At 41.9% G+C, this 27,814-nt stretch overlaps 1 protein-coding gene across 1 annotated transcript in view; it reads left to right on the top strand.

Moving 5' to 3' along the window:
- LOC137075086 (activin receptor type-1C) overlaps positions 1–27,814 on the top strand; it is a 147,115-nt gene that overhangs the window by 96,341 nt on the left and 22,960 nt on the right. Inside the window, exons 3-5 of the mRNA XM_067443278.1 lie at positions 240–482; positions 9,972–10,202; positions 25,940–26,107. Coding sequence (XP_067299379.1) covers positions 240–482; positions 9,972–10,202; positions 25,940–26,107 — 642 coding nt within the window. The remainder of the gene's footprint in view (positions 1–239; positions 483–9,971; positions 10,203–25,939; positions 26,108–27,814) is intronic.

The following is a 27,814-nucleotide window of genomic DNA, read 5'->3' as shown; positions in this document are numbered from 1 at the left end:
CACGTCTGGTCTGGCTTGTGTTCTATCTTTTTCAAACTACTCTGTTTTACAGAATTCCTATTACAGACTTATCAAATTCCTATCAAATTCCCATGTGAAAATTCCCTTTTTAGATAATGACTGGGATTGATCAACTACTGCAATCAACACAGATTTTGAGTTTTCATCACGTATAAAAAATAGTTCCATTAAATGTCCTCATTCATATGCTGAAACCAATGTGTATGTGTGTTGTGTAGAGCCGCCACCTGAGGGGTCTGGTTGGAGTCAACTGGAACTAGCAGCAGTAATTCTTGTGCCGTCGTGCCTGGTGTGTGTGGGTGTCGTTCTGGGAATGTGTGCCGTACAAAACCTGCGATGCACACACATTAAAGCCCACAAACAGGATCCAGAGGAACCCTTTGATGACCAGACTCTGGTGTCACCTGACAAATGCCTGAAAGAGCTCATCTATGACATGAGCACATCTGGCTCTGGTTCAGGTGAGAGCACACACACACACACACACACACACACACACACACACACACACACACACACACACACACACACACACACACACACACACACACACACACAAAAGTGTTATCGTATGTTTTTCTTGAATATGATAAAATAACAGTTATACAACAATAATAGTTCACTCAAAAAATACAATTATTCTGTTGTTTACTCACCTTCATGTGATTCCAAACCTGTTGAATTTCTTTTTTCCTTCCACAAATGGAGACATTTTGTGGGTTGCCATGGTAACAGAGGACGGAGAAGAGGCTGCCGTTGTTTGTTCGCCACTTTTCCACCTCTGACATTAATTTAGCACATCTTAACTTTGATTAGACTATTCCGATCTAATATGATTTCTGACCTGTAAGGTTGCCAGAATAATAATCATACACTGTGTATTAATAGGCCAGAGGAGAACTGGTACCCTGACTGAGCCTGGTTTCTCCCAAGGTTTATTTTTCTCCATCATGCCCTGGTGGAGTTTTGGTTCCTTGCCACTGTCGCCTTTGGCTTGGCTTGCTCAGTTGGGGAGACTAAAATTATGATCTAAGTTATTTAAAGGTCCCGTTCGTCGCGTGTTTTCGTAGCTTTGATTATGTTTACAGTGTGCAATATAACATGAGTTCATGTTTCGCGTGTAAAAAAACAGTATTTTTCACACAATTTATTTATCTGTACAGCGCTGTTTCCTCTGTACTAACAACGGCCGGATGATTTCCTTGTTCTATGAAGTCCCGCTTTCAGAAACACGTAACGAGTTCTGATTGGGCCAGCGCTTCCCGTGTTGTGATTGGACAGCAGCTTAGTGCACTTTGCCTGAAAGGTCCCGCCTCTTACCATAACGGGGAAATGCAAGCCCTGAATGTGCACTCTTCTCCACGTGGGAGAGCAACGAGACCACGGCCCCTATTTTCTTGTGGGCGGAGGGTTAGTCAACAAACGGTTCTAGTGACGTCATTACATCCCTGCACTTCCTGCTGTAGTCCAAACCGGCCGTTCGCTGTAGGCTTTGAAAGGGAACTTCTGTTAAATAAAATATCTCGCTTGGCATTGAACTTTGAGCTTTATAATTTTACAGGTATTATTTATGCTCTAACAGCAACATTACACACTGACTAAAGTTTGAAAGATGGATTCGCGAAGAACGGGACCTTTCACTAAATATACAAATAATATTTATTTATTAGGTCTTATTTAATTCTTTAATACTGATCTGCCAACATTGTCGCTATATGATAAATAAAAATAAGCTGATAACATCACCGTTTTCTCCAGAACGACTGTAATATTGTCCTGTTTAACACTGTGAAGCTGTGTTAGTGTATTACAATCATTATTGTAAAAGCACTATATAAATTTTGATTGAAGTTGATTGATTGATTAGGGGATAGTACAATTGGTCTCAAGTAAAGTGGATTTCTTTAAGACTGCAATAACTTTCTGACCTGGTGCATAGCAACCTACTTGCTACCATCGCTTTCGGTGCCAGTTGATCATCTGTGTCCCGCTGCTGGTGAGCCAACATTTAGACCGTCGAGTCACTGGTGTCCTTTGGTGCCAGAGGAAAATGGTTACTGCTGTTGGCCTAGCTCAACTTGACTGGTGAGCTGGCACTGTCTGAAATTGCCGATTGATTAGCGCTGATAGCACCAGGCTAACATCATCGGCATGATGTTGAAATATTCCGCTTCTCAACTGTTGAGTCTCAACTGGATGACTGCTCCATCTTGCATTATAGCCATAAAACAACTTGGATTTCTGCGCCGACCCAGTATATATACACAGAAGTGCCTGGAAAAGCTTTGTTTAGCTCCTGCATGGTACTGCAACGATCCCCTCCATCTGGTCTTCAGCTGTACGTGTCACATCTCAGGAACGTCATCAGGACACTGCTGCACTGCAGAGATTTAAACAGCACACTTTTTGGCACCTCCCGCTTTTTTCATGTCAGTTTGGGTGACTTGTGTGAATCGTGCAGATTCAAATAATTTTTTTAAAGGGGGAGGGGGGTGTCTGATTATAGTTTCACCAACTCTAATTCTGGATTGCCTCCACCAAACAATAATTATGAGCTAAGTAAATCAGAACACTGAGCGCCAATGAGCGCGGGTGAACCGTGTTTCTTCGGGCTGCAAATTTTTGAATGTCTGTGGTATCTGCCACTGCAACATATTTCTCCCTGAGACCAGAGAGACAACAGCATGCCTGGACACTTGTTCTAGGGGCACTCCTGCTCGTAGAAATCAAGGGTCCAACCACGGGCTGAAGGTTTGGCTCAAAGTTAGTTGAGGATGCGAACACCACGGTCTTTCATGGGAGCGATGGCCGCCTCCACGACCTTCATGAAGACGCGGGGCGACAGGGCTAGCCTGAAGGGTAAGACTTTGTACTGATATGCTCGTCTGTCGAACACAAAGTGAAGCCTGTGTCGAGGGAGAATTGAAACATGATAGTACGTGTTCTTCAGGTGGATCACTGCAAACCAAATTTGGGGACGGACGCACCTAAAGATGCATTTCCTGTGATTGGACCGGTTCAAGACCGCTTATCTTGGGTACAATGAAGTAAGGGCTATAGAAGCCGGTCTTCATGTCGGCTGGAGGGACCAGCTCAATCACGTCCTTCGCCAGTAGGAAGTGATCTCCGCCTAAAGCACAGGGGTGCCATCCTTCGACACAGAGGTGAAGAGGACACCTCTAAACTTAGGGGGATGCTGGGTGAACTGAATCGCATAGCTGAGTCTGGTGATATGGATGAGCCAGCAGGACGGGCTGGGAAGCACTAGCCAGGTGCCCCAGCAACCGAGCCAGCGGGTCTAATGGTACCACAGATGTACCCGTAGCAATCCCATCTGTAAGCTACCAGCAGGCATGTGAGAAAGTGAGCGTGGCCATGAGAGAACATGAACCACCCAGGAACACAGTCTCAGCATGCTGCGATGCGCTAGAGGAGTGGGGGGCCCATGGAGATGTACTCGGCAGTGTGTATATAGTCATCGGCCACTATAATCCTCAGATCACCCAGGCTTATCAGCCAAAGTAGCCCCTTTTCCGGAGCACCAGAAAAGAAACTAGATCGGGATATAAGCAAAGGGACTCAACCCCATTTGAGGTATCATGATCTCGACTGCGCATCTAGAGCGCAGAGTGACGCGCCAGCCAGCAGCAGACGGCACACAGTGCACTGAACACTCAAACCCTCACGGGGAAGGCGAGATGAACAGCACGCTGACGTGATCCCGTTCTCCTGAGAGAACATGGATCACCCACGAACGGAATCTCAACATTGTTATGCGAGAGGGCTCGTGGGCATCAGGAGAGGAAACGACCGCCTCCAGAAACGCGCGGGAAAATGACATCTTGAAAAAGACGGAGTGTCACACCTGTGCTGCTTATACGTTGAACGTGACTGACTGAAAGGGAACTGTACATATAGTGTAGGCTACACTGACTGACATGCTCAATAAGTTAAATTATTATTATCATTTTTTATTTTTTACAAATTAAAGCACAATATTTATTAAATTAAGTAAACATTTATTTATTTATTTTTTTCTCAAAACTTTTTTTTGACTGATATTTTAGCATACCTTAATTATGCAGCAAATGTTTTAAAAATAACCTGAAAAAATAACTACAAATTAATCAATAAAAAATTATAATCTACACTAGGCTACTTGTTTAAAATAAAATATATAGCCTGCATGTTTTTTCAATTACACAATCTAGAATTAAATTTTTAGCATTATTTAGCAGGACCCCGATTGCCTTGCCTAAATTATTTTTCTTGCCGCTCGCCATTCTCAAGTAAAAAATGTGGACGTTGAATGGTGTTCTTTCATATGCTAATGATATTAATTAGGGGGCGTTTAAAAGGCGGGGCACTGAAACCATTCCTCCATTTGAATCTCTGTAGTTCCTCCCGTTTCTCTGCATGCTTGTGTTCCTAGTTTGTCACCATGATGTTTGATGTAACGTTATGTAGTGTAAATGATAAATCCAGTTTGACATTTGTGTTGGCTACTTTATACAGGTCACCAGTTCACCATAGAGACTTTATCAAATAATTTGGGAGTTAGTACTGACTACAGATAAAGTAATAATTGTTGGTGATTTTAATATCCATGTAGACAATAAAAAATATGCTTTTGGGATTGACATTCTAAACTCTCTTGGAGTTAGACAACACGTATCAGAACCCACTCATCACCGTAATCAGACTTTATATCTAATACTGTCACATGGAATAAATGTTGATACATTGAAATTCTGCAGCAGAGTGATGACATCTCAGATCATTGCTTAGTATCATGTATACTTAATTTAGCTAAGGATGCAAAGCCATTCCCTCGCTTCAAATATGGCAAGACTATCACCGCTGCAACTAAAGATTGCTTTGTAAATAATCTTCCTTATCAGTTCCATCTCCTCAGGATCCCAGATAGCTTAAAAAAACATTAGACAGCTGCAGCTCAAACAGAACGCTGCTGCCAGGATTCGGAGCAGAACCAGAAAATATGACCATATCACACCAGTCAACATCTACAACAGATGTGCTCCAACAGTAGCCACATTTAAAATCTAGGCTCAAAACACATCTTTTTAGCTGTGCATTTACTGAATGAGCACTGTGCCATTTTACGTCCGACTGCTTGCACCTTATTATATCGATGCATCATTTTTATTATTTTTATAACTTTTATTTTACCTTTGTTCTTATCTTTGGTTACATTTTAAAACAAGAGGGGACCGTTCATTTCAAGCTGTGGCACCTAGACTGTGGAATGCATTGCCTTCTTCCTTACGCTGCCTGGACTCAGTGGGAAATTTTAAAACACAGTTGAAAACTCTTCTATTTAAAGAGGCTTTTATCTAGAGTGTAGGGTTTGGCTGGTCTTTTGTGTATTTCTGTTTTATTTTCATTTATACTTATTGTTTTTGTTACTTATTTTGACTAGAACTGTAATGTTGTGTATTTCCTCTTTTTGTTGTGAAGCACTTTGTGACTTTTAGCTATGAAAAGTGCTATACAAATAAATTTTACTTACTTACTTACTTACTTACTTACTTACTTACTTACTTACTTATAGTTATTTCATCTATATATCATCATTTTATTCTTTTTAATTCTCTTTGCAACTGTATATTTCTGTTGATTATTATTTTTGGTTAGGGCTGTCTTGACTGGAAGAGATTGGAAAAGGAGAGCAGTGTGCTTCACTTTATTCTGCTTGTGGTAGCAGACAGTAAAGAAGCGGACTCAAGAAAGGGGAGGCCCTGCGGGGCATAGGTATCGTCCCCTACAGGAGCCCGTCTTGGACCGACTTGTAAGGTCCAGGAGACACTGCGAACCTGCTCCATCTCTCATGGGTTATATGCATAACTTGAGACGTTTTCTCTACCTCTGCACACTAGAATGCGGCACTGCTGCTGCTATTGATGCGGAGGGAAGCCCTACTTAATGTTAAACATAAATAGCCTACTGATACAGCAAAGACAACGTCGGCAGTAGCCACATGGTATTGACGGCAAAATAGGCTACAGAATATTTCGTTCTGTATTGACAGTTGCAATATTTCAAAATCGATAATTGTCGCTTTTTATTATTACAATTAGGCCTATATCTGCATTTATGTTAACCTACAGACTTTCAAACATGAAAATGTCATTTAATAATATGTATTCGTGTCAAAATAATATATAAACATCTTTTCCTATTCTATTTTGCCTAGAGACGCTTCCAACACGCGTGAAAAATAGGCGCCCTTCTATTTCTAGCATGCACGCGTTTTCCGCGCGTCACAGGCAGTGTGTAAACTCCAACCTGTTAACATGGGAGCCGAAACAAAAACAGACAGGCCACGCAGCCGAGACGCTCATGGCACGCTTCATTGTGTCCCAGGATTTGATTAGCCAACTTGTTGATATTTAATTGATGGGTGTTTGCATACTTAGAAAAATCGTATATAATGTTTCTTTGTTGTTGGTTTATACTTATTTATTTGTGTGTGTGTGTGTGTGTGTACTTTATGTTTTCAAGGTTTTATTGAATGCATTGCTCTTGTATAGTCTTACTGTGGAATTTTAAGAGCAATAAACATATATTGCAATGTTAAGGAATTAGTTTTTTCATTCAGATAATTAAATCAACATGTATAAATTGCTATTAGGCAATTAATGGGGAGATAATCGGTAATTGAATCGATTCGTAACCGAATCGGACAGGGAAAATTAATGCATCGATGCATCGAAAAAATAATCGCTAGATTAATCGTTTAAAAAATAATCGTTCCCTTTCAGTCGGTCACGTTCGACGTACGTCAGAACTGAACCGACGAATTGAGTTCAGATCCCAATTCGTCGGTTCAGTTCTGACGTACGTCTCCGTTCCCTTCTTCAGGGAACGAGGGTTACATACGTAACCGAGACGTTCCCTTCCAGTCGGTCACGTTCGACGTACGTCAAAACTGAACCGACGAATTGGGATCTGAACTCAATTCGTCGGTTCAGTTCTGACGTACGTCGAACGTGACCGACTGGAAGGGAACGAGGGTTACATACGTAACCGAGACGTTTATCCCAGCCCTAGTGTGTTTGTTTGTGTGTGTGTCTAATGGGTAGGTTTAGGGGTAGGGGGATTGTGTGTGTTTGTTTTTGTGTGTGTAATTGGTAGGTTTAGGGGCAGTGTAAGGGGATAGAATGTACAGTTTGTACAGTATAAAAACCAGTATGCCTATGGAGAGTCCAAGATAGTGTGTGTGGTAAACAGAATACAATTTTATATCTCCTTGTTATTTCAGATGATGAGGGAAATGAGAACTTCTGACCAACCTTGTCGACAGAAAGTCAGGCTAGGGAATTTAAAAACAAGCATCCTTGGTTAGAGTGGAGGCTGGAGGGACAGTAAGTTAGGAAGATAACAGCTGATAAAACCTGTGTTTCAGGTACCATATTCATATAACATTTGAGGCTAAATGTAGCTCTTAAAGTTATAGATCACCCAAAAATCATTAATTTGTTCCAAAACTGTGTGAGTTTCTTTCTTCTGTTTAATGCAAAAGATTATATTCTGAAAAATGTTGGTAAACAGACAGTTGGCAGCATGCATTGACTTTCATAGTCTATATTTTTTCCTACTGTGGAAGTCACTGGGTGCTGCCAACTGTCTGTTATATGAATATGTCACCTGGAGCACAGGTGAAAAATGAACAAAAAATGACTTAAAATGAGCAAAATAATCTGCCAAAGGGGGGAGAAAAATATTCTTTATTCAAACAGAAAACAAGATTATTTTTCTTACCCCAATGCCAGATTATTATCTTATTTTAAGCAAAAGCTCTTTATTTTGTGATTTTTTTTTCCAAAAACAAGACAATAATTTTTACTTGTCTAGTAAATGTTTCTTAATGTAAGAATTTTTATATATTTTGACTAGAAACTAGAAAAATACTAAGTAAGAAAAGCATTTTTTGCAGTGTGCGATATTTTTTGTCTGTTGCGATTACACGATTTTTACTCCTAAAATCTTGTTGTGTCCTGAGCAAGAAACTTCCGCAAAGTGCCGAACACTGGATTTTGATAGCTATGATAACATATGCTAACATATGCTAAGCTAGAAACATGTCTACATGCTGCTACTCTACCAATCATCGCTTGTTACCACAACGTTTTGTTCCTGGTTTTACAATGTTTCATTGAGGGACTACCACAACTGAATAATAAAGAAAAATGCAGACGAACGATAGCGGAATCCCTTCAGCAACCCAGGGAGTAATGTTACTGAAATGTAAGTTTATTAATAGATGGTTTAGAAATAACGTTACGTTTCTGCGGCAAGCTTTAACTACTGAATATGCATATGAACGCATGCATGACACGGAACTGCAGTAAACACACAATGCAAAAAATGCTCTTCTTACTTAGTAATTTTACATAAGCAGTCTTTAATAATGCTCTCAATTGCATGTAGATACATACTTTATGCATTAGTGAGTGTGGTGGTGCCTGTTGTGTGTCGCTCTGGGATGGGTACGTATGAGGCTGGTATAGGAAAAAAAAAAAAAATCAAAGTATACTCACTACAAAAATCTAGACTACACCACTGGATATAACCATGCGTCTGTGGGGCATAGCCAGACATGCAGATTCCACACACCAGTTCCATTGGCCTTTTCTGAATACTTCAGGTGTGTTAGGGGCTCCCAAGAGTGACCCCTAGTGTTGGCATTTTGTCTCCATCTGAGAGTGAAATATGTTCTTGTGCAATATAGGTAGGAGGGAAGAGCTTCCTGAAGATGAAAACATGATTCAATGTCTTGCAAAAGGCATGCAAACAACTATCAAATGATTTGTGAGTTTTATTTAGAGCACATAAGAACTCCAGATAAAGGCTCATTAAAGCTACACTGTGTGATATTTTCCCCCATCTAGTGCTGAGAAGGTATATGACCATCCAGTGAATATTAGTTTCTGTTCCTCTCAATTCTGATTTTGTTTTAACTCCTGCAGTGGCCGATTTAGTCCAAGATTAACATGGCAATCCCCCTCTTCACATTAAACACGGTGCTATCGAGTGTTAAAACGCGAAAGGCGAAGCTTGAATTTATGGGTATGTCCCTCTTTGGCTAATGCACTTTCAAGATGGAGGGGCAACATGGCGACCGGCATTCGAACCCCTCACCCGTATGTATTTTCTATGGCATATTATAAACTTACGAGAATACTTTATTACTTGAAAGAAGTAAATATACATTAATGAGCACATATATGTTTGAAAGAAGTAAGTGTTTTTAGCCAAGAATAAACTAAAAAAGTTACACAGTGTAGCTTTAAGGAAGTTTCTTTCAAACAAATTAGTTGTTTTAAAAGGCTAGCTATAAAAAAGCCACTGTTAAACCGCAAACAGGTATTTGAAGCTGCTGGAGTCGTAAGAACCACTCCATGCAGGCTAGAAGTGGTGTGCGCAATATGTCTTCTTCCATTTTGCCATCTGTGATCGAAAAATCACAGATCTGTACTCAAATTTTTTTTTTTTGGAAATCATTGAACTTCACGTGACCAATAAAGTTATTTTCTTAAATATCTTCAGAAATATACCAAACCTGGCAACATATTTAATGGAGTTAACTTTTTAACTATTTTTTTTTTATTAAAAATAGTTTGTGTTAATGGAGTTAACACAAACTATTTTTAATAAAAACAAAAACAAAAAAACACTTTCTTGGTGTTAAAGACTAAAATGTGATTGTTTATTGTACTGAAATCCTACTGATATAATATTTTGAAATAATGCCTATTTGAATCACATGTGTTGAGTTAATGATGACAGAATTTTTGAAGAGCTAGATATGATTGAATAGTTTTATTGAATAATGTATCATCATAAATATACTTATATTTCTTTTGGTGTATAGACATATATATCTGTTGTTAACCCTTTAGCTGACAGTTTTTGTGATATTCTCTTAGGATTGCCCCTATTGGTCCAGAGAACGATTGCTCGAACCATTGTCCTCCAGGAAAGCATTGGGAAGGGGCGCTTTGGCGAAGTGTGGAGGGGCAAATGGAGGGGGGAGGATGTCGCTGTGAAGATCTTCTCCTCGCGAGATGAGCGCTCCTGGTTTCGTGAGGCTGAGATTTATCAGACCATAATGTTACGCCACGAGAATATTTTGGGGTTTATCGCCGCTGATAACAAAGGTATCATTTTTTTTTACATTTACATTTTTACATTTACATTCATGTATTTAGCAGACAATTTTGTTTTTTTTTATGTAAGATTAAGTGCTCATGGAAGAGATGAGTTTTTACCTGTCTTTTGAATGACGCGAATGATTCTGTCATGCGTATGGAGGATGGAATATCGTTCCACCAACCAGGAACAATGAAAGAAAAAGTTCTGGAGAGGGATTTCATGCCTCTTTGTGATGGTACCACAAGCTTTCATTAGCTAAGCGAAGGCTTCTGGTGGGGGTGTAGACTCGTAGGAGTGAGTCGAAGTATGCGGGTGCTGAGCTTGTGGAAGATCCATAAGCAAGAGTCAGAGCTTTGAATTTGATCCGGGCAGCGAGTGGTAGCCAATGCAGAGAGATGATTAGAGGTGTGACATGAGCTATTTTGGCCTCATTGAATACAAGACGTGCCGCAGCGTTCTGGATCATTTGCAGCGGTTTGATTGCACAAGATGGAAGTCCAGCCAGAAGCGCATTGCAATAGTCAAGTCTAGAAATTACCAGAGCTTGGACAAGAAGCTGTGTTGCATGCTTCGTAAGGAACGGTCTGATTTTCCTGATGTTGTGCAACGCAAACCTGCATGACCGAGCTGTCTTTGAGATGTGGTCTTTGAAGGACAGCTGGTCATCAAAGATTACTCCTAGATTTCTGACCGACCCTGAAGGTGTAATCAAAGATGAACCTAGCTGGATGGTAAAATTGTGTTGTATGTTCGGATTAGCAGGGAAAACAAGCAGCTCAGTCTTTGCTAGATTGAGCTGCAGGTGATGTTTTTTTATCCATTTCGAGATGTCCGCCAGACAGCTTGAGATTCGTGCAGCTACTGTGGGATCATCTGGTTGAAAGGAGAGGTAGAGCTTTGTCATCAGCATAGCAATGATATGAAAGGCCATGTGCCTGAATGATGGGTCCCAGTGATGTAGTGTAAATGGAGAAGAGAAGAGGTCCAAGAACTGAGCCCTGAGAAACCCCCGTGGTCAGTTGATGTGTTTTGGATACCTCTCCTCTCCACGCAACCTTAAAAGACCTACCTGTGAGATAGGACTCAAACCAGTGGAGTGGAGTCCCTGTGATGAGAGGGTGGACAGAAGAATCTGATGATTCACAGTGTCAAAGGCAGCAGACAGATCAAGGAGGATGAGGACTGATGATTTGGATGCAGCTTTTGCCATCCGCAGGGCTTCCGTAACTGACAATAATGCAGTCTCATTTGAGTTGCCCTTTTTGAAACCTGACTGGTTAACGTGCAGTTGATTAGACTGTGAGAGGAAAGATGAGACCTGGTTGAAAACAATTCTTTCAAGTGTTTTCGCAATGAATGGTAGGAGAGAAACAGGTCTGTAGTTCTCTACAAGTGATGTGTGGGTTTTTTAAGCAGTGGGGTTACCCGAGCCTGCTTGAATGTGGTAGGGAAGATGCCGGTGCAGAGAGATGTGTTGATGATGTGTGTGAGTGCTGGTAAAAGTGTAGGGGAGGTGGCTTGTAGAAGATGTGAGGGGATGGGATCAAGAAGGCAGGTAGTGGGATGGCTGGAGAGGAGAAGTTTAGATACTTCAGCCTCAGCGAGTGAAGAGAAGGTGGAGAGATGATGTTTGGTTGTGGGTGTGGCTGATTTAAAATTGAGTGTGTGTGGAGGTAGGAACTGACTGCTAATGATTGTGGTTTTATCTGTGAAAAATGGGCAAGATCGTCTGCAGATAGAGATGTGGTGGGGGGTGGTGGAGGGGGGCAGAGCAGATACTTGAAAGTTCTGAAAAGTGTGCGTGTGTCTGAGGTGCTGTTGATTTTGTTGTGGAAATATGAGGATTTAGCTGTGTTGTCATCATGTGAGAAGAAAATGAGCAGAGATTGATACTTACTCAGGTCAGATGGGTCGTTTGATTTGCGCCATTTTCTCTCTGCTGCCCTAAGTTTAGTCCGGTGTTCACGAAGAACATCAAAATGGATTTTGATGTCTGAATCCATGGCAATTTATGAAAGAATGAGTCATGTATTTTTTTTTTTTTTTTTTTTTTTTTTTGCATTTCTAAGCTCAATATGATCAGAGAAACTGCAACATATTTAGTAATACTTTTATTGTATAACAATATTTGTACAAAATTCCATGACCAGGAGTTTAATTTCATAGGTTCACTCGATGCTGCTGTAGTTGATACTATGGAAACACAGTAGAATCACAATATAGAATCAAACCTATTGACTGGCTGAATCATGTGTCACCAGTGCATTTGCTAGTGTCATCACTCAGATTTCTCTTTTTCATGAAGCAGTTTATCAGACCCTTGTAGTTTGTCCTTCTTTCTTTTCATTTCATTTGTCTCATCATTTTGATTGGCTTCATGGACCAAATTATTATCTTCTGGGTGAACACGGTGGCAATGTGTGTGGTTCTGTTTAAGCAGTCTATAATTACTTGTCTACAGTGTGAAAATGGCAAGAATTAAAGCTCCATGTAAGTTAGTTTATCCTAATTCAGTTCACTATACAGTTACAGTTTGTCCATACAGCACAAAAACATAACTATCCCAAATGACATTCAACAATCATTACACAAATACTAATATTACACTATACCTGGGCGATATGGCCCAAAACAATTATCACAATATAATTTTTCATTTCAGTCGATGTCGATAAATATCACGATACATGTTAAATCTTTATTTCTTTAAAGTTTAAAGGCATATTTTTGCTCCAGAGTGAAAGATGTAGAAAACAGACAGTTAACTGTGGTTTTAAACTTGTTAAAGCATGACAAACACTTCCCAAACAGGTGAACAATTTATTAAAACTGAGGAAGATTTATTTATTTTTTAATAAAAGCAATATTAATAATGTACAATATTATTAATATAGTAATAATTCCATAGTAATATCTACAACTGAAATGATAAAATTTGGCACTGCTTACTGCAAATGCAAAGTCAAAGTGCTTTAAAGATAATGTTTGTCAATAAACAAAAATATAATTAAAATATATATATTTCTGGTCAGCATGCCAAACCTTATAAATGACATTGACAATATAAATAAAAGAAATAAATAAAAGAAAAATCTTAACTGTGGTCAGCATTGTTTTCCCCTATACTCTATCCAAGCGTGTAAGTAGAAAAACACAAGAAAAGCAAACTGGCATAAAAATGCGTTTTAAATTTAGCAACATTTTGAGTCCCCCCTCTTTTGCCTAACAGTGGATAACGATAAAAGGATATCCCATTCTTAAGCTTTATGCCACTTCTATCGTGAGAATGACTATTGCAGTATATAACACAGCAGCAGGTAGGCGGCATCTTGAACACTGTGGCACCAGTTTGTGCCGCAAATTCCCCAAATGCTTTGCGTTCACCACTAAGAATAATGATGAAGACATTATTGATCTCTATAGTTTGCTAAAGTTAGCTTGTAAGTCACCCATTACAACTAACAAAGTGAACTGATATTAGGCTAATGTAGATTTACTGCTGTGTTGGAGGATGATGTTCTGTCCTAAATTAAGCCACAACACAACAAAATCGCGACAACACAATGGAAACGATCCACAACACAACGAAAAAAGCTCCCGACCACGAGGACGTTCTCGGAGTGCAATAAAGTTAGTTTTCCTTGCCGTTGCTCTATAGATTGGCCAGTCTTACAAAGATATAAACACTATGATCAGTTTTAAGTGTGTGCGTTGTATTTTTTAACAGTCTATGGTGTAATTTATACTCGTGAACGTCTTTACTTGCGATCATGGCGCTAGGGAACATCTGCCAATTCCACCAAGTTGTTATAACTGTCAACGGTACAGAGACTGCAGAGACAAAGATGTTTGTTAGCAGAGTTTATTTATTTATTTTATTTTATCCTTTATTTTACCAGGATAGTCCCATTGAGATATAAATCTCTTCTTCCAGGGAGTCCTGGCCAAGATGGCAGCACAGAAAGTTTCACATAAACAACATACAAACATAAAATATATATATATATATATATATATATATATATATATATATATATATATATATATATATATATATATATATATATATATATATATATATATATATATATATATATATATATATATATATAAATCTTTCATAAAATTGTCCAGCACTCAAAATAACAACAAAATCTACTTAACAAAACATACACACGTTTACCTTAAATTGGTCAATAAGAGATTTTTAAAAACTTTTAAAGAGGGGAGTGCTTCTATCCTTATTATACTCTGCAGCTCATTCCATAACCAGGGAGCATAGAAAGAGAAGGTAGCTTTACCAAACTCTGAACGTACTCTAGGAACCTTTAAAAGCAATTTATCTCTCGATCTAATTCTATAAGTACAGGTGTAATACGATAAAAGACGACAAATATAAATTGGTAGTTTTCCTAACAATGCCTTAGCAATAAACATCAGCATGTGTATTTTTCTCCTTTGAAACAAAGAAGTCCAACCCACCAATTCGTACAAGTTACAATGATGAGTGCGTGAAGAGGCACTCGTCACAAAGCGCAAGGCAGCATGGTATACACAATCTAACTTTTTTAGAGAAGATGAACTTGCATGCATATAAATCACATCACCGTAATCTAAGACGGAGAGGAAACAACTTTGAATAATTCTCTTTCTTGCTTCCAAAGGAAAACATTTCTTTAAACGAAAGAGGAAACCCAGTTTTGGTCTAAGTTTTGGTCTTCAAGAGATTTTCAATATGTACATTAAAACCTAATTTTTTATCTAGCCATATGCCTAAGTATTTATAACAATTTACTCTTTCTATACAGTCTCCTTCTAAAGTTAAAATCGGGCAATCTGTTTTAATGGAACCCCGGGTGAAAAGCATATAATTTGTTTTTTGTGTGTTTAAAACCAGTTTCAAATTTGACAATGACAGTTGCAAAGACCGAAAAGAATCTTGCAGAAGCTCCATGGCTTGATTCAAAGAATGTGCTACTGTGTAAATGATTGTGTCATCAGCATATAGATGGATTCTAGCTGGGGTTATCCCACAACCTATGTCATTGATATAAAATAAAATTGGTGCTAAAACTGAACCCTGTGGGACACCTTTTTTAATTGTTTGTTCTGCAGATATAACATTTTCAACTGAGACACATTGAGTTCGTTATTAAACCAATTTAGAGCTGTTTCACTAAAACCCACACAACTAAGTCTCTGCAACAGTAGTTTATGATCTACAGAGTCAAATGCTTTGGAGAGATCTACAAATAAAGCTGCACAATGCTGTTTACTATCCAAACATTTAATAATATCATTAGTGACCAGCATGGCTGCAGTTACAGTACTGTGACCTGATCAAAAGCCTGATTGAAATTCATTGAAATTATTATTTTTAGTAATAAACTGTTTTACTTGATCATTTATAAAATATTCAAATACTTTTGCCATCACTGACAACCTTGAAATTGACGGTAATTATTCATCTCAGATGGATCACCACCTTTTAACAAAGGTAGAATTATAGCTGATTTCCATGCACGAGGAATAACATTTGATTTTAAACTTAAATTAAAAATTGAAGTGATGGGCTCTGTTATAAGATCTGCAGCAATTTTTAAAAAGTAAGGCTCTATTTTATCAAATCCCGCTGATTTTTTACAATCCAAGTTAGACAAGGCTTTATAAACTTAGCTAAAATAAGAGTAAAAGTGAACAGCTGAGAACAACACGAAGCATTTGCCACATTACCTTCTACATTATGTTCCTTTAAATTACTAAAGTCCGGAATTAAGTCAGCAGTGATAAAATGGTTGTTAAAAGCTGTTACAATATTTTCCTTGTCCCGTATTACACTCTCGTTTATTTTTAAACAGTCCGGCAGACTGGTGGAGTTTTTTTTACCACCAATTGATTGAGTCAACTTCCAGAAATTTGTCGGATTGTTCAAATTTTCATTCATCATATTTAAATAATAATCACATTTAGATTTTTTTAAACCAATTTTGTACAGTTATTTCTTATTGTCCTATAATTTACCCAATCCATATTATTATTTGTTCCCTTTCAGTCGGTCACGTTCGACGTACGTCAGAACTGAACCGACGAATGGGATCTTACTTTAGAGACCAATCCTACTTCGAGCATCTAACAACGAGCCAATGAAATTTGGCATGCGATCACGCATTCCACGCTCCGCCCCGCAGCGCGGGTATAAAACAGGAAGTGGAATGATAGATCAGCGCTTTCTACTTCGGAGCCGAACAGTTCTATTGCTGTTTCTACGAAGAGCTTTCTGACTACGAGTCTTCAAGTGTTTGAGAGTTTGCCAGTGCGGGTGATACGGCGCGTCAGTGAGAGACCGTCTGATCAGTGATCGAGTGTTCAAAGAGCTGTTGGTTCGCTGAGCGTTTCCTTTCACACAATACAGTTGGTTCGCTGGGCGTTACACACACACATACATATCACTGAGAGCTCACACAGGCTTGCAGATCGAACTGTGTGGAGCCGCGGTCATCTCCCTGAGTGCTTCAGCACGCTAAAAGAGCAACTTCCATTCACAAAAGAGCAACACGGTTTGACCCTGCGTCTTTTTCAAGATGTCATTCAAGCCGTGTGTTTCTGGGTGCGGTCGATTTCTGTCTCCGCTTGACGGGCACGTTCGTTGTCTCTCGTGTCTGGGCGCACAGCACGCTGAGGCTGCGTTCGTGGATGAGTCATGTTCCCATTGCGGGAATATGTCCATCGCAGTGTTGCGGTCCCGTCTCCAGTACCTCAGAAGAGGTGGAGCGCCATCGTGCATCCCCCGATCTAGCGGTCCTCCAGCTGCAAAGCAGAGGGCTGCTACTTTGGCTGATGACCTTGGTGGGGACCTGAGGGTGACGGTCAGGGCAAACCCGACGGGTCTCACGGCTCCTCTGGCCCCTCCCCCCTCCACTGTGCCGGTGGAGCTTCCGGAAGGGCGCGCTGACCTCCCACGTGGAGCGCCAGTCGTCTCTTTTGGGGCTCCGGCGGAGGACCAAATGTCGGTCGCTGCATCGGGGGATGAGCTAATGGGTTCCGAGGATGAAGACTCGGCTGCGTTGCCCCCCTCGGGTGTGACAGCGTTGCCCGAGTCCGACCCGGAACTTACGGCTATGCTTGCCCGGGCCGCCGCAAGTGTCGGGCTTGAGTGGAACCCTCCACCACGTCCCGAACCTTCGCGGCTGGACGATTGGTTTCTCGGGACGGGTCGCGCTGGTTCTCAGCGTCCCGCCCCGGTGCCATTCTTTCCGGAAGTGCATCAGGAGCTCACGAAGTCGTGGGTGGCGCCGTATAGCGCTCGCCAGCGATCGACTGACTCTTCCATCCTCACCACTCTCGATGGTGGTGCAGCTAAGGGCTATGAGGGGATCCCTCCAGTCGAGCGGTCGGTTGCGATGCATCTGTGTCCTAAGACCGCTGCGGACTGGAGGCACGCCCCGCGTCTCCCCTCCCGGATGTGTAAGTTCTCGTCCGGCTTGACGGGCAAGGCTTACTCAGCCTGCGGAGAAGCTGCATCAGCTTTGCACGCCATGGCGCTCCTGCAGGTCCACCAGGCCAAAGCGCTCATGGAACTGCACAAGGGTGGTTCCGACCAGGCAGTTATGCAGGAACTGCGTGCCGCGACGGACCTCGCCCTCCGGGCGACGAAAGTCACGGCACGCTCCCTGGGTCGGGCGATGTCCACTTTGGTGGTCCAGGAACGCCACCTGTGGCTGAACCTGACAGACATGCGGGACTCGGACAAGGTTCGGTTTTTGAACGCCCCTGTCTGTCAGGCCGGCCTCTTCGGCGACGCCATCGAGGACTTTGCCCAGCAGTTCTCGGTGGCCAAGAAGCAGACGGAGGCCATCAAGAATATCCTGCCCCGGCGGCCCGCTGCTGCCTCCACCCAGCCGCCCGGGGCAGCCCCCCAGTCTGCTCGTCGCCGAGGGCGTCCCCCGGCATCCGCCTCCGCCTCCGCCCCTGCCAAGCCCAAGCAGCAGCCTCCACCCGCGAAGCAGGGTGCCGGACGCAAGGGGGCCGCCCAACCCGTCCAAGGGCCCGCGAAACCTGCCGGCAAGCGTAAGGGGAAGCGGCCCTGAGACGGGCAGCCCAGGGAGAAGAGGAGCTGCTCTGAGGGAGATGATGTCCGCATCCCTTCCCCCCCCGGAGGAGGACCGGGGGGGCATCACTGGTCATTACATCTCTGCCGCTGGCTCTCCGGAGTCCAGCGGTACCCACATTTTCACCAAAAGAGCAATTTCCTCTCTGGGCCCCAAGAGGGTCAGGTTGGCAGTGTGCGACGCCCACGGGCCTTGTCACTCCTTTCCTACCCTCCCGTCGCCAGGGGGCAGCTGTGTGGGCCTCGAGGACGCCCCCGGGCCTTCTCACCCACACACTGCCTCTCTCGTGAGCACTCAGTCAACACTCCGGGCCGCCCACGGGCCTTCCGGGTCGGGGCTGAGTGCTTCACTTCCCTGCCTCCGGGCAGTGGGCAGCAGAGTGGGCTCCGAGGACGCCTCCGGGCCTTCTCACCCACTCTCTGTCCAAACCAGGAGTGCTCAGGCAACACTTCGGGCCTTCTCCGGGCCTCCCGAGTCGGGCCAGAGTACTCTGCTTCGCTGCCCCACCCCGGGCACGTCTGTGGTGCCGTTGGTCCCGCTTGTACGGTCTCTGGGGGCCTGGCTAGGTCTCCCCAGGCCGTCTCGCTGGCTCATCCGTACCATCAGACTCGGCTACGCGATTCAGTTCGCGCGCCGGCCGCCCAAGTACAAGGGCATCCTCTTCACCTCCGTGCGAAGCAGCGATGCTCAGGTCTTGAGGTCAGAGATCAAGGTCCTACTGGCGAAGGACGCGATCGAGCCGGTTCCTCCAGCCGATATGAAGACGGGGTTCTACAGCCCCTACTTCATTGTGCCCAAGAAAGGGGGTGGGTTACGACCAATCCTGGACCTGCGAGTTCTGAATCGGGCCCTGCACAAGCTCCCGTTCAGGATGTTGACGCAGAAACGCATTTTCCAATGCATCCGTCCCCAGGAATGGTTTGCAGCGATCGACCTGAAGGACGCGTACTTCCATGTGTCTATTCTCCCTCGACACAGACCGTTCCTACGCTTTGCGTTCGAGGGGAAAGCATATCAGTACAAGGTCCTGCCCTTCGGGCTGTCCCTGTCGCCCCGCGTCTTTACGAAGGTCGCAGAGGCAGCCATTGTTCCGCTCAGAGAACGCGGCGTTCGGATTCTCAACTACCTCGACGAATGGCTGATCCTAGCCCAGTCGAAGGACCAGTTGTGCGAACACAGGGACCTGGTGCTCAGTCACCTCAGCCAGTTGGGCCTTCGGGTCAACCGAGAGAAGAGCAAACTCTGTCCCACACAGAGGATCTCTTATCTCGGTATGGAGCTGGACTCGGTCAACCGGACTGCGCGCCTCACCGAGGAGCGAGTCCAGTCGGTGTTGAACTGCTTGAATATGTTCAAGAGCAGGACAGCGGTCCCACTGAAATTCTTTCAGAGGCTCCTGGGGCATATGGCATCTGCAGCCGCGGTCACGCCGCTCGGATTGCTTCATATGAGACCACCAACGCTGGCTCAATGGCCGAGTCCCGAGGTGGGCGTGGCAGAGCGGTCAGTACTGGGTCCCAGTGACTCCTTACTGCCGCCAAACCTTCAGCCCGTGGTCCAACACTTCGTTTCTCCGGGCCGGGGTGCCCCTAGAACAAGTGTCCAGGCATGCTGTGCTATTCACGGATGCCTCCACCACAGGCTGGGGGGCCACGTACAACGGGCATGCAGTTGCTGGTCTGTGGACGGGGCCACAATTGCATTGGCATATCAATTGCCTCGAGTTACTGGCAGTACACTTGGCACTCCGCCGCCTCAAGGGGCCGCTGCGTGGCAAGCATGTACTGGTCCGTACGGACAGCACCACGGCCGTAGCGTACATCAACCGTCAGGGTGGTCTACGCTCCCGTCGTATGCTCCAACTCGCCCGCCACCTCCTCCTGTGGAGTCAGAAGCAGCGTAGGTCGCTTCGGGCCATTCATGTCCCTGGTGTGCTGAACCAGACAGCCGACGAGCTCTCTCGTCAGCCGACACCTCCGGGAGAGTGGCGACTCCACCCCCAGGCGGTCCAGCTGATATGGGACCAGTTCGGAGCCGCAGAGGTCGACCTGTTTGCCTCTCCGGACTCGACCCATTGCCAGTGGTACTATTCCCTGAGAATAGTGGGTCTTGCAGAAACAGCAGTGACTGTACTCCCTGCTTGGAGCCCTGACTTCCGTACCATACTAGACGGTGCAGTGCGCTCAAGCAGGACGCTGGAAGGGCCAGCATCCTGGCGTTTTCCATAGGGATCCCATTCGTCGGTTCAGTTCTGATGTACGTCGAACGTGACCGACTGAAAGGGAATGTCTCGGTTACGTATGTAACCCTCGTTCCCTGAAGGAGGGAACGGAGACGTACGTCCCGTCGCCAGGTGCTGTGCTTCCGCTGGGAGTCCGGTCACCTTTCGGCTCCTCAGCAGGAAAAGCGCTGATCTATCATTCCACTTCCTGTTTTATACCCGCGCTGCGGGGCGGAGCGTGGAATGCGTGATCGCATGCCAAATTTCATTGGCTCGTTGTTAGATGCTCGAAGTAGGATTGGTCTCTAAAGTAAGATCCCATTCGTCGGTTCAGTTCTGACGTACGTCTCCGTTCCCTCCTTCAGGGAACGAGGGTTACATACGTAACCGAGACATTTTCTTTGCTTTAGCCCATACATTATCTCTATTTTTTATAAGAGAACATATTGACTCATTAAACCAGGGATTATCTCGACTTCTTACTCTAAACCTTTTAAAAGGATCATGTTTGTCACATATAGTCAAAAAAGTACATTTAAAATACTCCCATGCTATATCAACATCAGGTATCTGTGAAACAACATAGAAATCACTATTATAAATATCTTGCAGAAAGGCTTGATCATTAAAATGTTTAAATTGTCGTTTTAAAATAAAACGTGGTTTACTCTTTGGAATCCTACAATTCCTTACACATACTATTGCACAATGGTCACTTACATCATTACAAAAAACTCCAACCGCAGAGAATCTATGAGGAGCATTGGTTAAAATAACATCAAGTAGCGTGGATTTAACTAGATTTTTATGATTTAACCGGGTGGGTAAATTTATCAATTGATCCAAACAAAGAGAGTCGCAAATACCCTTGAGTGGGTCAGACATTTGTGATACCCAATCCCAGTTTAAATCCCCGAGTAAAATAAGCTCTGATTTAGTCCAGAAGGTCCGTAAATGAAGTAAGAGCTTCACTTGAAGCCGAAGGGGGATGATAACATCCAACAATGATAATATCTGGACCATTACCAAAAACTAATTTAATTGCCAAAAGTTCAAAACAGTTTGGTTTGCTGAAGTGCAGTTTAGCTTAGACTTAATATAAACTGCAACTCCACCACCTTTTTTTGTTCGATCCGATCTAAAAACATTATACCCCTCAATATGTATCATGTTATTAGGAACCAAGGTTATTTTCGTAAACGAAAACTGAAACTAAGACTAAAACTATTGGTCAAAAAACATTTTCGTAAACTGAAATAAAATTAAAAAATCTGAATAAATAAAAAACTAAAACTAAACGAAACTAACTACTCTTACTAAAAAACTAACTGAAATAAAATAATAATTAGCAAAAATAAATATTCGTTTTCGTTATTAATAAGCTTTCTTTAATGTGGTGGAAAATCTGACTGTGGCGGTTGAGCGAGTGTCTGTATATTGCGCAACTGCGCGTGAAGTGATCTGAGGAGGAGATTAACCGCTGTCCTGTGACGGACGCGTGCAGACAGGCAACACATCGCTAGTCCTAAACGGGAGTTCACAAAGAATCAATGCATCCGTGGCAGTGAAATGGGAAATAACACAAGGTAATGAGATGCACGTTGAACTTCTTTTAACTTAAGCTCACTGTTTTAGAATGCCGTTTCCGACGCGACGAGAGACGCAGGCGCAAAAGTCAGCAACTAGTAGCAAGCACTAGCCTACTGTCCGTTTGAGATTTCATGTTTGCATAATATTGACAGGCTCAAAGGTGTTATCATAATCATTTACTACTAATAATATTATTATCTGTGTGGAGACATTTCCCCACAACGTAGGGAATACCAGGACACATACACACACGTCTGTTTCACTATATAAGTGAGGACATTGCGTGGACTTCCATTGATTTTGATCAGGTTAATGATATATTGTAAACCCTAACCCAATCCCTATCCCTAAACCTACCCATCCCAAGAACGTGCAAAACAATAGATTTAAATAAAAACAGGTTTTGGCCGATTTATAAGCCTTTTTAACTAGTGAGGACCAGTCAAATGTCCTTACTAGTCAGTTATCATAATATTTTACTAGATAAGTGAGGACATTGGTCCCCTTTACAATTATAGCAAGACACACACACACACACACACACACACACACACACACACACACACACACAACAGTGTGTGTTGGCTTTATTCAGATGACGTTAGCTGTGGTCTTACACTGCTAGCCTACATTGTATTACTGAAGAAATTAAAATAAGCTTTTAATTGTTTAACAATATTTCATCTTTGTTATGAATGAGTTTGTCTGGAATTTATAATTTTTACTTTTATATTTTACGTTGCATTTATTTTGTTCTTTAAGATAGATCCTCTGAGTATTAGCCTATGTCAATCAAATATAAGTATTAGCCTGTGTCAATCAAATATCAAATATAATTTTTTAATATCAAAATATAATCTATTTCATTTTTAATCTCCAGATCGTTGTTTGTATAGGTCATAGTTTGACTCAAGCTTTTTTGCTCAAAGGTGAAGACCCAACTTTATGCATGTTTTGTAAGACCTTCCTGGGTTTAAACAATAATGCTTGTTTATCAAGTGATTTCACTTAAGGATGTTTAGTAAGATTAAACTCTAATCTGTGCAAAAATTAAACTTTGCTGAAATTAAAAACCTTGATTTGGTCTCTACACTTCATTATGGTAACTCTGCTAAACTATAATTACTAAAACTAAAACTGAAACTAAATAAATAAAAACTAAATAGAAATGTATTTGCAAAATAAAAACTAAACTAAAACTAGCAAAACCATTTGTAAAACTAACTAAAACTAAACTGAAATTTGTAGCAAAATTGAAAACGATAATAAAATAAAAACTAATTTCAAAAAGCAAAACTATAATAACCTTGTTAGGAACTGACTTCTTTAACCATGTCTCTGATAAAACAATAATATCAGAGTTCGTTGAATCAGCCCATATTCTTATTAAGTCTATTTTGTTTACCAAACTGCGTACATTGAGGTGAAAAAGACGCAAACCATTACTAGACTTGAACTCAGCAAGAGTCTGAAGCTACGCAAGTTCTGGGCCTGGATTAGGGCTGGATTATTGAGCACCAGAGAGTATAACGGGGTGAAGTGCAGGTGAACAGGTGAGAGGGACGTCTTCATGAGGGAAGGGTAATTGCTGGAGAGGGTGCTGGAGAGTTCGTTGGACACACACACACTGGACTAGAAACACAGGGAGACTTGACAAGAGACGCTGGAGATCAACAGATATCTTTGCGGGTGTCCTTGAGGTAAAACAGAGAGCGTTAGTACCTTCTCTAGACGAGACCGGACAGTGACTGAAGCTGTGTCTCATTTCAGAAGGCTGCGTCCTCCGGAGGTCGCATTCGAAGGATGCATACGTCATAAAGCCGTCTCATTTCAAAAAAGTGAGTATGACACTCCAAATGCGACCTTCGAATGCGTGTAGCCTTCGCGGCTGGAGATAACCCACAATTATTTGCGTTTCCGTTACAATCGTAATTTTTTACAAATATTTTATATGAAAAAACGGCACCACCGCCAGATATACATGCGAGCGCAGGTGTGGTGTTTAAAATAAGTCGTTCAAGCTTTTTTTGTTGTTTTTTTTAAGCTCTATTACCTCAAACAGATAGTTTGGGTAAACAGGATTACAACTGTTTAGTGCATTTTAAACGTCTAAAACAGTACATTGCTGTCAAGACATGAAACATTTCATAGTCATTTCAAGTTATAAATAATTTTCATTCATATAACTGGCCTGAGAGCTCAATGAGGCTGAACTTGTTGGCATAGCAACGTGATACTTCCTGCCTGTGTGTCCTACTAAGGTCTTCTAAGGACGTGTCCTCCGGAGGACGCAGCCTTCGAAATTTAGCGAAATGAGACACAGCTTGAGAGTGTGTGTGTGTGTTTTTTGTGACTGGTGGTTATTGGGGTGATGATGAGTAGCAGGTGTGCGTGATCAGAACTCAGGAGAGGGTGTGCGCTGTGAGTTGGTGGCGTTGGAGCCTGGCTGTGACAATAACGTATAATTTTATGAATTAAAATGACTTTTTTTGTTTTTGTTTAAATGTTCAAATTCCACTATTGTGCATTGGTCAGTATTTTAGAATACAACAAAGCTGTGGAATTTTAACATGTCTGTTTTTAAATGTTTGAATCAAAGAAGGTTGTTGCGCTCTTCAGTAGGAAAGATTATTTTTCTTTCAGGTGCGAAGAGCCAGAAAAGGGTGTTTTTAAATGTTAAACATAATTTTAATTTATACAAATTATATGTTTCAACTACATGGTGGAATTGGCAGACGTTTCCTTGGGCATCAAGCTGTGACAGCGTGTAAAAGCGGTTTCGAGTATAAATATGCAGCTATAATGTATGTAGGTGATTTTGAATTGATATTTCATGTTGATATACAAAGGTTACACACTTAAAACTGATCGCAGTGTTTATATCTTTGTAAGACTGGCCAATCTATAGAACAATGGCAAGGAAAACTAACTTATTGCACTCCGAGAGCCCCCTCGTAGCATTTCCGTTGTATTGGTGCGATTCCGTTGTGTTGTGGCGTATTTGTTGTGTTGTAGCTCATTTCCGTTGTGTTGTGGCGATTTCGTTGTGTTGTGGCTCGTTTCCGTTGTGTTGTGGTTTAATTCTATCGTGTTGTGGTGATTTTGTTGTGTTGTGGTTTAATTAAATTAAAATAATGCCATTTAATTTAGTACGGGTGCACTACTGGGCCACCGTACTTCTCCCTAGTGGCCAGTTTGTAACCATGGTTCCCATAGTATGAAACAAGACTGCATAGCTTGACATACTCTTCCGTCTTGCTGATGGCTTCCTTTGTTGAGAGAGAATGAGAGTGAGCACATCATTTTTGAGGCACTAGTTTATGCATGCCTCATTGGGCTGGCATCATAGTTGTAAACATTTGGGATATTGTAAGAACTTAACTGAACAAAATATATACGCTGGCATAGTGGTTTTTGGATATTTTACTGCAAAAAACCCTACATAGTTCATCTTTAAAGGATCAATGATAGGTAATTATTTTTGTCCAGATGTTTTTTTCTTCTTTGAATTATAAACACATAGAACTGGACCAAAACAATCATACAGAGGGGAATAAGCACTTATTTTCTTAAAAACATTTTTTCTTTTTCTTCCATGAAACCGTTTGATGATGATGGTTTGGATTTATTTATTTTGTATAAATGAAACCATAAATCGTTTGATTGTGATGGTTATACCACTTGACCCTTCTTTTTTTTTTTTTTTTTGAGTCATTAAATCAAAACTTGCATTTTGAAATATATTTTCAAATCAATTTGGATGTTCTTGTCCATCAGGTTTTGATGTCCTGTATTGTAATTTGTCTATTTTGTCTTTCTTCAGATAATGGCTCATGGACACAACTGTGGCTGGTGTCGGAGTATCATGAGCATGGGTCTCTCTTTGATTACCTGAACAGATACACAGTATCAGTGGAGGGAGTGATAGTTCTGGCACTGTCCATCTCCAGCGGCATCGCCCACCTGCACATGGAGATTATTGGCACTCAAGGTGTTGATCATTTGAAGTGAAATATCAGCATTTCTTTCATTTCTGGTCTAGTTTATCTGCAGGATAAAAACCTTAGGTAACCTTAGCCGTGGAAGTCCATTCTCCTTTGGCAAACAATTCCAATATTTTTTTTAGTTACATCATATGTGTAATACTAATCATAGAATAAATGTAATATGTAATTAATATGTGAGGTTAGTCCGGTAAGACTAGATATTTGTTTTAATTAACAGCTGAACAATTAAAATCTTTAACAGTGTGTATCTACACTAACTCCACAGACTAAATTACAAAATAAAGCCATCCAGTAACAGGAGTAGTGACACGGAGAGTAAAGATAGTGGATCTGTCTCTTGATGTGACTTACCCGAGTTTGAATCTGCCTTTTCCCAGTCTCATTCTTTGCCCTATTTCCATTGCATATCAGCTAGGAGAGGCATACATTTTGAATAAAATGGAAGTATGTATATATATATAAAATGCCTAATGGCTATTTACAGTTTTTCTCGATTGCTTACAGTTTTTTTTTACAATTGATATGACAATTTTTTCAATACTTTTAACAAATGTCCTATACAAAAATGTTCTTTGAGCGCCACCATACATTCTAACTCCTCAATCTCTACCTTGCCAGCAGCCATATCACCCTGTAGCCCAAGACTGGTTTCCCACTGAAGCTAAGCAGGGCTGAGCCTGGTCAGTACCTGGATGGGAGACCAAATGGGAAAACTAGGTTGCTGCTGGTAGAGGTGTTAGTGAGGCCAGCAGGGGGCGCTCACCCTGTGGTCTGTGTGGGTCCTAACACCCCAGTATAGTGATGGGGACACTGTACTGTCAAAGAGCACCGTCCTTCGGATGAGACGTTAAACCGAGGTCCCGACTCTCTGTGGTCGTTAAAAATCCCAGGATGTCCTTCGATAAAGAGTAGGGGTGTAACCCCGGCATCCTGGCCAAATTTGCCCATTGGCCCCTGTCCATCATGGCCTCCTAATAATCCCCATATCCTGATTGGCTTAATCACTCTGTCTCCTCTCCACCAATCAGCTGGTGTGTGGTGAGCGTTCTGGCGCAAAATGGCTGCCGTCGCATCATCCAGGTGGGTGCTGCACATTGGTGGTGGTTGAGGAGATTCCCCCCTTCTATATGTAAAGCGCTTTGGGTGTCTAGAAAAGCGCTATATAAATGTAATGAATTATTATTATTATTGTCCTCGTCCCAATCCTTTCTCTTGAGTGGTCCTCATCTTCCTCTCCATCATGCAGGCATTTTTCTTACTTTCTTTTTGTTGCTTTTTTTCCCCCACACAAAATTAGCCCAAAGACGCCCGAGTTTACTGAAATGTAATGAAAGAACATCAACACCTGAACAATTCCTAGACGAAAATCAGAAAATCTAAATCAAAGATTTTTTTTAAAGAATATTTGAAAACCTTCAATCAGCTGTTTCTCAGTAACAATGGAATAAAATACAGGGGATATATTTGTATTTCAATGCACAATATAAACAGCTTTTTACTTTGATTTTAGCCTATAAGGTTAGGTTTAGAACAAGGTGTTATCTGTTCTGACATACAGAAAAAAAAGAAAACAACGCGTGTTAAAGCATTGGTAAATTTGGCAGTAAAAATCCATAATTTTGGTCTTGATTGAGCTTGTGTGTAAAAGAAGTTCAAGCATTTTAAATTTGTGTTAAATATATGCATTTTGT

Source organism: Pseudorasbora parva, chromosome 5 (assembly GCF_024679245.1).
Source record: "Pseudorasbora parva isolate DD20220531a chromosome 5, ASM2467924v1, whole genome shotgun sequence".
Lineage (NCBI taxonomy): Eukaryota > Metazoa > Chordata > Actinopteri > Cypriniformes > Gobionidae > Pseudorasbora > Pseudorasbora parva.
The sequence above is the reverse complement of the archived record's forward strand: the minus strand, read 5'-3'. Positions and strand labels throughout refer to the sequence as shown.